General features: G+C 34.5%; 3 protein-coding genes across 3 annotated transcripts; all 3 read right to left on the bottom strand.

Moving 5' to 3' along the window:
* Positions 1 to 214: 214 nt before the first annotated feature.
* On the bottom strand, positions 215 to 4,884 carry LOC101496054 (proline-rich receptor-like protein kinase PERK15). Its single transcript, XM_004511968.4, has 9 exons — positions 4,710 to 4,884; positions 3,643 to 4,435; positions 2,652 to 3,185; positions 2,313 to 2,399; positions 2,118 to 2,188; positions 1,930 to 2,006; positions 1,657 to 1,801; positions 1,404 to 1,568; positions 215 to 797 (listed from the first exon to the last, which is right to left on the bottom strand). Exons 2-9 carry the CDS (start codon positions 4,307 to 4,309, stop codon positions 555 to 557), a joined length of 1,989 nt encoding a protein of 662 aa, XP_004512025.1. The 5' UTR covers positions 4,310 to 4,435; positions 4,710 to 4,884; the 3' UTR covers positions 215 to 554.
* A 1,259-nt stretch (positions 4,885 to 6,143) lies between these two features.
* On the bottom strand, positions 6,144 to 7,010 carry LOC101495730 (uncharacterized). Its single transcript, XM_004511967.4, has one exon. It carries the CDS (start codon positions 6,909 to 6,911, stop codon positions 6,408 to 6,410), a length of 504 nt encoding a protein of 167 aa, XP_004512024.1. The 5' UTR covers positions 6,912 to 7,010; the 3' UTR covers positions 6,144 to 6,407.
* Positions 7,011 to 7,475: 465 nt separating this feature from the next.
* LOC101495188 (plant-specific TFIIB-related protein 1) lies at positions 7,476 to 11,754 on the bottom strand. The gene is made up of 3 exons (XM_004511965.4): positions 11,064 to 11,754; positions 8,916 to 9,074; positions 7,476 to 8,496 (listed from the first exon to the last, which is right to left on the bottom strand). Exons 1-3 carry the CDS (start codon positions 11,649 to 11,651, stop codon positions 7,783 to 7,785), a joined length of 1,461 nt encoding a protein of 486 aa, XP_004512022.1. The 5' UTR covers positions 11,652 to 11,754; the 3' UTR covers positions 7,476 to 7,782.
* Positions 11,755 to 12,358: the final 604 nt, after the last annotated feature.

Raw genomic sequence — 12,358 nt, 5'->3', positions numbered from 1 at the left:
ATTTGATTCCCCATCAAACGCCCCCCCCCCCCCCTTATCATTTTATTCTTTGTAATGCAATAAATGTTATGATGTGAAAGATAAATCAATCCTCTCTCATGAAGGGTAAACTTAGAAAAACAATATCCCCGTACAAAAATATATATAAAGACAGAAGAAAATACTCCTAACTTCAAGGCCTTTAATTAACCACTTGTGAAACAGACACAATATATGCATCAAAAGAAACTTGATTCAATATAATAAACGTAAATATGTCTATGCATTCCATTCAAAGGTATATATGCCTATGTATATCTCCCCAAGCACAGAATAATCATAATCATATTACATTACACAATATAAAATACAGTGAACAAATTAAGGAAGCAGGTCACACTTGCTTAAACTTACTCCTCAAACACACCCTGATCAACAAGAGCCTCAAACTCAATAATTCTCCACAAAATGAGATATTAATTACTTCCCATTACAAGGAAACAATATATATCAAACAAAGCAACCCCCTTGAATTTTTTTTCCATGTAATTCCTTTCATATGTATGATCAACAGCTTAAAGAAATTGTTGTGGCTTCTGCTTTGAAGTTTGGCTCATATCACCACTGGAGCAACTGCTGTTGCCAAATTCCTCCTGGCTGGAAAACACTGCCTTTCTGAACTTCTGCAAATCAGCATTATATTGCATTGTGTCATACTCTGAACTACCAGATGAAGAGGTATTAACAGTGCTATGCCCTGGCCTAATTGTATCCTTCAAATCATCCAGTGAAACATCTCCTTCCAATGTTCTTACAATCTACAAAGGAAATCATAAACCAAAATTTAGGTACAACTTATATTATGACATAAACATTTGTGTAAGTGTTTGGAAAAGCGTGTGAAAATAGTCGATGATAATTAGTAATTATGTTAGTTTTCAGGGTTTGAATTCTGAGTTTCAGATATAAAACTCTTTCGGTGTTCCTTATCTCACAAACCGAGCTACCTACCCATAAATTGTTTTAAACTTATTTTTCTATACTCACTTTATATAAAAATAATATATAAAACTTATATTTGGAATTGGATAGTTCTCTGCATTCTCATTTTGACTATAAGAACATCTTACATAAAAGCACTTGCGTGCCTACAAAACAAATGTAAAAGCACTTACACAAGAAATGCTTATTGAATACACACCTAATTAAACTAATTTCCAAGCATATGCATGCCATTAAGTTATGTATCTTATACATTCTCATGACATTGATTGAAAATGACTTGGTCTCTATAAATTGTATATACTTAGTTCATGATGCGATAACACTCTATTAATAATAATGAGGTCAAGGTTCAACTCCCCCAAAATTAACATATCATACTCACTATTAATAATTGCTTTTTGATGAAAAAATATATATACCTGACTCATTTTAGGACGCTTCTTGGCAGAATGACGAATGCTAGCAGCAGCACAAGCTGCCATTCTTGTGAGTTCTTGAGGATTGTAGTTTCCTTCCAAAAATGGATCCACCAACTCACTAAAGTTTCCATCCTCCTCCAGTCCACGAGTTAGTAGTGGTCTAGCCTGCTCACATCACAATTAAGTAATTCCCAAAAGTTAAGTCATAAGATAAGTAATAAACTTGTAAATAATTAGATAGCATGATACCAACCCAATCCACTAAGCTGTCATCCATGGTAATTGTGACGTCCACAGGTCGCTTTCCAGTTACCAGTTCCAATAGCATAACCCCAAATGAGAAAACATCAGACTTCTCTGTCAATTTTCCACTTGATGCATATTCAGGGGCTAGGTACCTACGTTAATTACCATGGAAAGATATATACTATTACTTCATTTGAAAATAAATCTTAGATACCTTTTTCTTTATTGAAGTTGATATACACAAGTAATAACAAAAACAAGTAGAAAAAACATAAATTACCCGAAAGTTCCCATGACACGAGTTGATACATGAGTATTATTGTCACTGGTTAACTTAGCCAACCCAAAATCAGCAACCTACATATTAAAATGCAATGTTGGAACAATTAATTAATGAGCTAGCTAGCTTAAATTTTGTTAACATGAGGGGGTAAAAACTAAATAGTTGAAATGGATAAATATTTGAACCTTTGCTTCAAAGCTATCATCGATAAGGACATTTGCAGCTTTGATGTCACGATGAATGATGCGAGGATGACCTGGTTTCATATGAAACATATATAGCAAGAATGAAAAATGTATATATATAAATATATATAACCGAAGAAGAAAAATAAAATAAAAATTGAAAGATCGTAATTGAGGAGAGCAAGAGGATCTCACAATCCTCGTGAAGATAAGCAAGCCCTTTAGCAGAACCTATTGCAATCCTCATTCTAGTTGGCCAATCCATGGTAGGTCGACCCTTTCCTGCATGTCACATAAACTACTTACGTTAATAAAGAGCACAATCCACGTACAATTAGATTAAAACAATATATTTAAACTATACAAATTTTAGTACACTGAATGAGACAATTACTTCCTCCATAATGAAATATAAACAAAACTGATATCTCAAAAGATTATGTATATAGTCTAAATTTTAGTTCAAATACTTCAACTTTTTAAATATCTTTTTGTTTATATTTCATTCTAGAAGGGGTACATCATAATACTTACCATGAAGGTGAAACTCCAACGTGTTATTCGGAATAAATTCATAGACCAACATTCTTTGACCACCAGAAATACAGTATCCAACAAGTGAGACAAGATGACGATGATGAACACGGCTGATTATGTCAATCTCAGCTTGAAACTCCCGCTCTCCTTGGCCGCTACCCGATTTTAAACTCTTGACAGCTATTTCCTTTCCACTGGGCAACACACCCTTATGGACATAACCGAAACCACCTTGTCCTATCAAATTGGCATCTATGAATCCGTCGGTTGCCGCGGCCAATTCCTCATAAGTGAAGGTGCCTCCTTTAAGCCCTAAAGCAAGGTTTGGTGAGGGAGGAGGCAAAGGAGGTGGTCCGGTCGAGTAATTTGAGCTCATGTCTGCACTGCTCATTAGGTTCAGAGGAGGTGGTGCACCCCACCCACCACCACCATTAGGACCCATTCCATTTTGTACCCTAACAACATGTTCCCCATGTGGACCTCCGTAGTAATTTGGGGGCGGCCCACTGTTGTAATAGTTATTATTATTCCCTGCATGCATGCGTACATATATGTAAATGTTAAAGCTGAAAGATAGAATATGAAATCTTGAACTAAAAAAGTTATTAGTGATAGATTTTTCATTGAACTAAAAATAGAATGAAGAATGTCATTGGAGGTGCTCTTAGCATGTCAATGGCATCCATATACCCAATAACAATACAGAGCTATCGTTTCTACAGTTTCTTAGCATGAAAAAACACTCAGTTCATTTTTAAGTTTTAATTTGCAGTCCATAATCGCAATTGCAGTCACAATTTAACAATTTTAAATGTCTATGCAACAACGTCCACATCAAATACATTTACATGTATTTTACTGCAATATTAATGTTTGCAGCGTAATCGCAACTATAACTGCATCTGCAATTGAAAACTATGCAAATAATAAGCATAGTTCATATATACATGACATGCATCTACAATGATGAGGGTTATGATTTTGGCACCTTTTCCATGAGATGGGTGATCTCCATAATAGTACATTTGCTTTCTTTTCTTCTTCCTGGTGCAAATAACACAAACAATGATAAAAATGAGAAGAACACCTCCCACTCCAATCACTGCTCCAATTATTGCCTTGGTATCATCATTACTGTTGTTGTCATTATTGTAATTATCATTTGAATTTCCTGAAGATGGTGTATTAGGTAATGATTTGTGTGGGGTTGATCCGGATCCGGTCGAGGGTGAACGGCCCGCTACCGGAGGTGGTGGCTGTGAGCCTCCATTGGGTGATGGAGGGGATGGGTTGTTTGGTGTATGTGGGGGAGGAGAAGGTTGTGTTGATTGTGAAGGTGATGGTGGTGATTGTGAAGGCGGTGAAGGTGGTGGTGACTGTGAAGGAGTTGGCGGTGATTGTGAAGGAGATGGTGGGGATGGTGAAGGGGAGGGCGGGGGCTGTGAAGGCGGTGATGGTGGCGGTGACTGTGGTGGTGGTTCTACTGGTGGTGATTGTGATGGTGGTGATTGTGATGGCGGTGATTGTGATGGCGGTGATTGTGATGGTGGTGATGGTGGCGAAGAAGAGTTATCAGCATCATCAGGGGTACTATTGTCTGGTGTGGAGTTATCAGGTGTGGAGTTATCTGGAGAAGAGTCAGTAGGGGAAGACATTGTTCCTGTTTTTGTTTCTCACAAATACATGTATCAAGATATTTCTGGGTTCCGGCCAAAAGTTATACGTTCAAAATGAACAAACACGCTGCCGGAAGCACCACTTTAAATTAACGGTTGGGACCCCTGAAAATAAATATGCATGTATGTTATAGTAAAAATCTCATTGTGTCAAAATCATATGAAGCTGCATTAATTTGTAATAAACCTACGTACTCAAATTTTAATATAAAATATAAGTACTAATTCTATTTTGAATTAGTCATCATGATGCATAACTCAAATGATTGAGAAATTTAGTTTCTTTTAGATGTTGAGATTGAAGTGTTGTAAAGGAAAATGAAAGAACAAGAGAAATGTTTATGTTTTTAATTTTGTATGATGGATGAAGAAAAGATACCTGAGATTTGGAATAACAGGGGTTCTCAACAAAAAGAAAAGGAAAACATGGTGGACACTAAAAAGTACGAAAGGAACCGTTGCTGTCTTTCCTCAATGATCTCCTACAAAGGAGGACCTCTATCTTTCTCAATCAATGCCTCTCTTTGCCTTCTTTTGCTTACTTTTAGTTTGTTATCATTTTTACCATTTTTTCATTGGTCTTCATTTCATCATCTATTGTTTGGCCATTATTTGCTTCCAGATTAATTATTCTAACTCACAACACATTTTTCCCTTAAATAGCTTACCAGCCAAAACATGCACACAAAACTTATCTAAAAATAACACGTTAAAAACTTAATTTAAAAAGCCTTTGTTTTCAATGTCATTAAATCTAAAACTGTACTGTGTCTTTTTTTTTTTACCATAATAACAATTAACAACCCATTTTGTATAATAATCTTTGAAGAATAAAATTTGTAAACTACTTCACCAATTATTATATGATTATAGCAATATTAATTCTTAACTTCAAAAAATATATTATTTTGGTCTTGTTTGTTGAAGAAGGATGTTCTCCATGCACCTCAGATTTGATTTTGAAATCTCAAGATAATTTTATTGAAATGTACACAAATTTGTAGCAAATAGGGATAAAAGGATAATTAGGCATAATGATATGTGATATTAAATCAAGTACTTTAATACATTACAAGAACAAGAGCAAGAGTGATCCTTCAAGACAATTAATACACGCACCAGTAAATTTATCAATTCTAAATTCTCGCATATTTGATAAAATCTTAACACGATAATAAATTTCATTTTGTCATTGTTTCTTAAAAATATGTTTTATCATCTCGATCATTTTAAACGTTTACGCCTTTTAGCCTTTGACGTTCAAAGGTTGTGTTCCATACAAATTTATTTGACCAACTCGATCATTTTGATAGCATGTGTCATTTGACTTTAATGCTCAAGATATCTTTTTAATACTAATTTGTTAAGCCCTTAGAGACAATAGACTTCACTATCTTAAGAAATTAGCTAACTTCGAAGGTATACTGACCCATCAGATGTAAGCAAGCGCACGTAAGAGGCTTGCCACGTATTCCCCATCTATACCACTTATAATGATTGGCAAACATAAGGAATATTTGGTGGAGACCCAACCCTAGATATAAGGGACCAATATAAAAGTTAAGAAGCAAAAATAAAGATAGATTTATACATATCACAAATTATTAGGTATTCTTGATTAGGTTTTCATTGACACTGACGATAACAAATACTTAAATTTGTGTTCTAAACTAGATCAGTCATGTGTATTTTTTTTGAGGCAGACACATATCTATTCACTATAATAACATGATTCCAATAATTAAAGTAAAATTTCAACTAAAAGTATTTTTTTTCATCCAATATTTTCAAAGTAGGAGAGATGTCACCTATATAGTTATATAAACACACACAAGAATTTTCCATTTACCATCACAGCATTTTACACCAAAAATATAATAACACAAAGAGGCAGTGGAAAAAGAAATTTGTAAGTTACATGGAGCTACCAAATCCACAAGGACAAAGATAGAATTCTAGTGGCTCATATCACATTATCCTATTAAAAATTTAAAGAGGAAAAAACAAACCCAAATTCCCAGCAGTCACCAACCGTATGTATGGTCATGACAACAGAGAATCTGATTTCCAAAAAAAGCTAGCCGAAGCACTGATCAGCAGGGAGAGGACCTGGAATGTAACCTTGTTGAAAATACTGCAACCCAAAAACAACAACAATTGCAACCAATGCCAAATATGATAAGCCTTCAACAGCACCTAATAACCCAAAAGGCCCATTAGGAAGACCAGAACCTGTTTTAGTTTTGGTGTATAAAGACCAACCTACAATTCCAACAACTACTAGGTAACTTATTCCTTCTAATGCTCCAATTGATCCACCAGGTCCTGGTGGAAGACCACAACCTGTTGTTTTAAGTGTGTAGAGAGACCAAGCTATAACTGGAGATGATATTAAACCACCTGCTATTGCTGCTTTTTCTGTTATGCTGATGTTTGTGTCGCTTCCTTCCTTTGCCATGTTCTTTATTTTGAGTCCTACGTGAGATCTAGTAGTAGGTCTTCTAAGTGAGTGATTGAAATTGTTTGTGCTTATTTTTGTGGTTGGTATTGAGGAAAATAGCAACATCTTTGAGGCTTCCATTGTTACAGAATTGTTGTTCTGATGAGAGCTTGAGATGAGAGTATTTCGAGGTGGTGGTTGTCGTTTTACAATGAGGATATGATATTCCACAAAATAATATTCGATTTATATTGTGTGTGTACGAAAATAATTTTAGCAAGTTATTTTATTTTCTCAATACTAATATTATTATTAGTAAATCAATTATCAATTTAAAAATTAAAGCTACAGTAGTATTTGACAAAAATATAATAAATGGAACAAAAGGTATGGTGCTAGTTTTTAATGTTTTATTGGGTTGCAGAGAATATATAAATTTGAAAAAAATAGAGGTGCATTTGTAGATAAGTTTGTTTGTTCTTGGCACACAACTAAGAGGTTTTAAATTCGAACTCGAAATATGGTGTTTAATTTAACAATATCATCATGTCTTTTTTTAAGACTTACGGGTAGAAATTTGTCTTATATTATTGTGCGTAGAAATTTGTCTTATATTATTGTGCGAAGAATAACTTAGGCCCTATGTAATCTCCGAAAATAAATTGCTTTTATAACAATCTACAAATTGCTTTTAACACTTAAACATACTGACCAAAAGTCAAATGTTTTATTTCTGCCACTTCTACAAACTTGCATTCAGAATTACAAATGTGGAAAAGACAACAAAAACTCAAGATGAGAAACAACGCAATATGAAACGAATTAGTGTTAAGTCAACTATAAGTGACTTATGGTTTATTATTTGAGTTTTTGTAGACGACTAATTCCAGCAGTCAACAAAAATTACCTCAGATACAAACCAAATAACACAATACATATATACAATAATTTACTCCCGAAGAAACCTACTCATTTTGCTTATTACGCTAAGCATTGATACAAGGAACACATCTTAGTGCTCAGGAAAACCCGTCGTTTTGGCGGATTGCGCTAATCGAATATTTGGAGGAGCAGATGAAGGAGGATGTGAAAACGACCTCATAACAGAGCTTGAACTTGAAGCAGGAGGACTGTAAAGTTGGTTTGATTTTAGAGAACTAGATAGAGCAGTACCATTTGTGTCCTCTGCCATGGATTGCAACACATCAATTTCCATTCCATGAAAAACATTCTGATTTTGATGATTGTGTGTCCCGCTGGGCCAAAAAGTTGATTGTTGATTCAGTGTGGAATGGCTCGCACGGCCATTGCTTTTACCCTCTGCCTCGTCTTTTCCCCTTGACTGATGGATCATGACTTCATTAGGTTTGCTTGGTTTAAATTCTGCCAACCTTTCCGAGTCCAAAGAAATAACCTCTATGGCATCAGTCTTAGTTGTTGAAGAACGTCCCGAAGCAATTACGGTAGTGGGAAATGCCCGTTCCGGAGGAACAGCTGGAGTGTAATTGGAGGGAAGTAAATCATCCCAATTCTCCAGTAATTCCTTGTATACTTTACGGAGAGTGACTTCAGTAAGACCGGTTACCTTGCAAATTTCGGCCTGGGTTTTGCGTTTGTCTTCTAGTTGGCAAGCCAAATATATGGCGGCGGCTGAGATGCTAATTGGATTCCTGCGAGTGCAGAAGCATTTGTTGATCACAACCTCTCCTATGTGAGTAGCCAGTTCCTAAAATGGAAAGTAGGAGCCACTCTCAGACTTTTTGTATTTGTAATATAAAAAGGAAGTAAAAGAAAGAACCCTAAGAAGACTTATTTTTTAGGGGATACAAATTCACTCTGGAGATAAAGACCTTCACTCTGTCCATGACACAACCCATTGATTGAGAAGAGAACAAAAACAGCAATAGAAAATTCAGAACCTTGTAAAAGCAGAAGCAGATATCTGGTGTAAGATCTATCTCAGATCCCCGCCCCCCAATAGAAAAATCATAGAGAAGTATATTCAAAACCTATTACTAATTGTATCATGGCATAATTTATGGGCTTCTGATTGTACTTTACAGACACATTGCAACCTATTACTAAGAATTTCAAAACGAAATAGGATCAACGGTAGCAGTCAAATTTTGATGCAATTTCAGGTACCTGAGCAGATTTATTGAGCTGAAGAAGAGTGCAAAATCTTGGCATATGAACTGATATGGAATTGCTGTTAATAGGTTGACTTAGCTGTAAGGCTTCTCCCAGTATCTTGATGTATTTCCCGATTTCCTTTTGGGCAACATTGGCTGCAATTGAAATTTCCTGCAATTTCACAAGAGTTGCAAATAAGGTAATCAATATCGAGATTTTACTTAAAATCTGGAAATGGAGTAAAGATTGTAAAATCGTAGGATCGTAACACATATCGTAAGGTTCTACACAATTGATAAAATTATGGGATTGTTAATTGAGAATAGTAACAAAGATTGTAAGTACAATCCTATCAATTGTTGGATTGGATCATAATTGTGTGTGTACATATAAACCCATTCGTATGCATAAATAAGAAGAAAGAAAATGAATCACTACAAACACTGACTTAAGCAAACTTAAATTCAAAATTCATAAGAAAGCCATACACAATTCATAAGTAAAAAATTAACAGCATAATAAAGTAGTAACAAGTACAAGGGTACAACTTGACAGCTCCAAATAGACAAATACAAAATACCAAGTTTACAACAAATAGGCAAAGATGCATGTGAGAGAACACACTAGGTAGGAGAAGAAAAGAGGGAAAGATGTACATAATAGATGTGATTAAGAAAGAGAAGATGCAAGTAAGAGAGAGAAAGGAGACTTAGAATCGAGAGAGAAGCATGAGAAGAAAGACGACAAGGAGAAAAATGCTCGATTGATGGATGCTCATAATTGGGCTTGGGGTTTCCATTTTCATCGAGAAAAATAAACTTTTTAGCAACCGGGTCACAAAACACAATCCACGAAACCAAGTGGTGACCAAGCCATAGGATTTCCAAAATTGTCCAATCTTAACAATTCTACGCGTGCAGAAACTTTGATCCTACACGATCCCACCAAATAACGTATTGGACTGTGATCTGGATAGTCTAGAAATCTAAAGATCACAAAAGTGTACAATCTTATGAGTAAATAAGATCACAATTTTGATTGTCATTTGCAATATTAGACTATTATAATCGATCCATAATATGGTAATGGTACTTTTATAAACTAGGCACAGATTTAGTTTCTGGTTTTCAGCTATACAAGCTAGTTTAGGCTATACATAAGTATGTTCCTAATTGAAAAACAAGAAACATTTCTGACAAGTTCAAGTGCTGCTTCACAAATCCTTAAAAATAACTTTAGAAGAATGAGTTCACATTATTCTATGAAGCACCAATACTTGCATTTCCTTTACACTGATACGGATACTTCAGATACTTCCTCAATACTTATTTGTGAAGTATCCAGTTATTTAATAAAAGGAGTTGTCTGGTTCTAATCCTGCCCAACAATTTTAAGATACAACACAACTTCAAAGGTTTCAATGTGGCTTACCTAGGACCCTTTATTATCCAAAGCTCTAAACACTAGTCTCTTCATCTTTTGTTCTCTACTATGTGCCAATTCAAGTGTCAACATAACATTTTCTATTTTACGTCCAAGTTCATTTCAATTTCAACCTATGACATTTATCATCTTTAGGTTGGTACATATTTGTGGCTTTGAACGTTTCGCAACATATTTTTCTGACCAAAATCACACTAGTATGACAAAGTAATGTCCAATAAGTATATTCGCCATTTGAATTTATGGAATTCTAATTATAAATATAGAACTTTTTAGATTGACTTATTTGAGTTTATCTACTCACATAAGCACCAGTGAGACTATTTAGAAAACGTATGTAAATAGCTTATGATATGTCTATAAGTTCTTCAAAAAGCTAAAACAAAATACATTAAGCATATGTTTGGTAACTAGTTGAATTCCCCACTACAGAAAGTTTGAGTACATTTAGTCGTGGAAATGCACAAGCTACAAATTGTAGCTTTGAAGAAAACGAGCGGCCACATTCTAGCTGCCGCTAAAAACAAATACAGGCAATATTTTATATTACATGAAAACAATTTGACGGTTGCAATAGGAATAACTTATACATAAGCACTTTATATGATAAACATGTATGATATAAGCGGTTACCTATATTTATGAATTGAAATCATTCAACAAAGTAACAACTTACCAATTAAATTTCAATAAGAAGCAGAAAAGTAATATTACTACCTGAAGTGTTCTAGGTTCTTGAGCCACTCTAATGGCCTGAACAAGAGCAGCGGTAGCAAGTGCTTCAACACTACGATTTCTCAAACAAGTAGCGGAACAACAATCCCTAAACAATTGAAAAGCGTGATCTGAAATATCACAATCTAAGCCAAGTATTGAAGCAACATCGATAATCTGCATGTAAGCCCTAAGGTTATCAACAACAACAGAGGAAGAGGAAGATGTAGAAGATGATTCGAGAGTGCGTTCGAGTTCGGCGAGGTGACCAGAGAAAGAGAGGGAAGATTGAAGGTAGAGTGGGTTGGGCTCTAAGGACCATGTGGAGAATGATGTGATGAAGCCCGTGGGATCGAATGGGTCTTCGTCGTTGGGGTGTTCGTTGTTGTTTTGAGAATGGAGTGTGGGGAGAGGGAGATCTGATGTGACGAGACATAGGGGGTTATCTTGGGCGCGCAGGTGGAATAAGTGGTGGGGATGGGATTGTCGCTCTTCTACTACGCGTCCGCATGATGTGCACTCTGTGATGGATTTTCCGGTGCTCGTTGTGGCGCAACGCCCCTGCGCCGCCGAACAGTACGGACACTTCATCTTTTCCCTTCTTTACTGCTTGCTTCTTCTTTTCACTGTCGTGTACACAAATTGGAGTTTTAAATCCTTATTTTTGTTCATTTAAATGAAAGTGAATCCATTCGATCAATAACATATTAGATTGGTTGGTGGGTTATACCTATTAACATTTTTTTTTTATTTTGCGAAATAAGAAACAAGACTAACAATTCATTTGAATGAACATATATTTAATATTTTATTCTTTTAAAATTTTAAAATAATCTTTAACTAAAAAAATAAATCTAACAATCTTTAAATATATAAATAAATTTAACAAGCTTTAAATATATAAATAAATTTAACAAGCTTTAAATACATAATAAAGCAAAAGGTCCAACAATTTTTAAATATATTTTTTTTAAGGTTACACACAACCTACTACCGATCGTTTTAGTTTACCGTCATATCTTGAGTTAAAACATTTAGTGGTCAAATTTTAATAGATAAATAAAAAATATATTATGTTGTATATAAGAATTTTAAATTGTAAATTTACAAAAATATATTAAAGAAATATAGTAAATCAAATTTTAGTTAACATTTTTAATAATTAAAAATTAATTAAAATTTATATTAAAAATTTTATTTTATTTTATAAATATAGTAGTTACTTTTATAATAAAATTTATAAATTATTTACTCCAATCTTTTTATAATAAACATGGATGGTCCTGGACATCCTATTT

This window comes from Cicer arietinum, chromosome 8 (genome assembly GCF_000331145.2).
Source record: "Cicer arietinum cultivar CDC Frontier isolate Library 1 chromosome 8, Cicar.CDCFrontier_v2.0, whole genome shotgun sequence".
Classification (NCBI taxonomy): domain Eukaryota; kingdom Viridiplantae; phylum Streptophyta; class Magnoliopsida; order Fabales; family Fabaceae; genus Cicer; species Cicer arietinum.
Note: the sequence above shows the minus strand (reverse complement) of the source record. Positions and strands in the feature narration are given on the sequence as shown.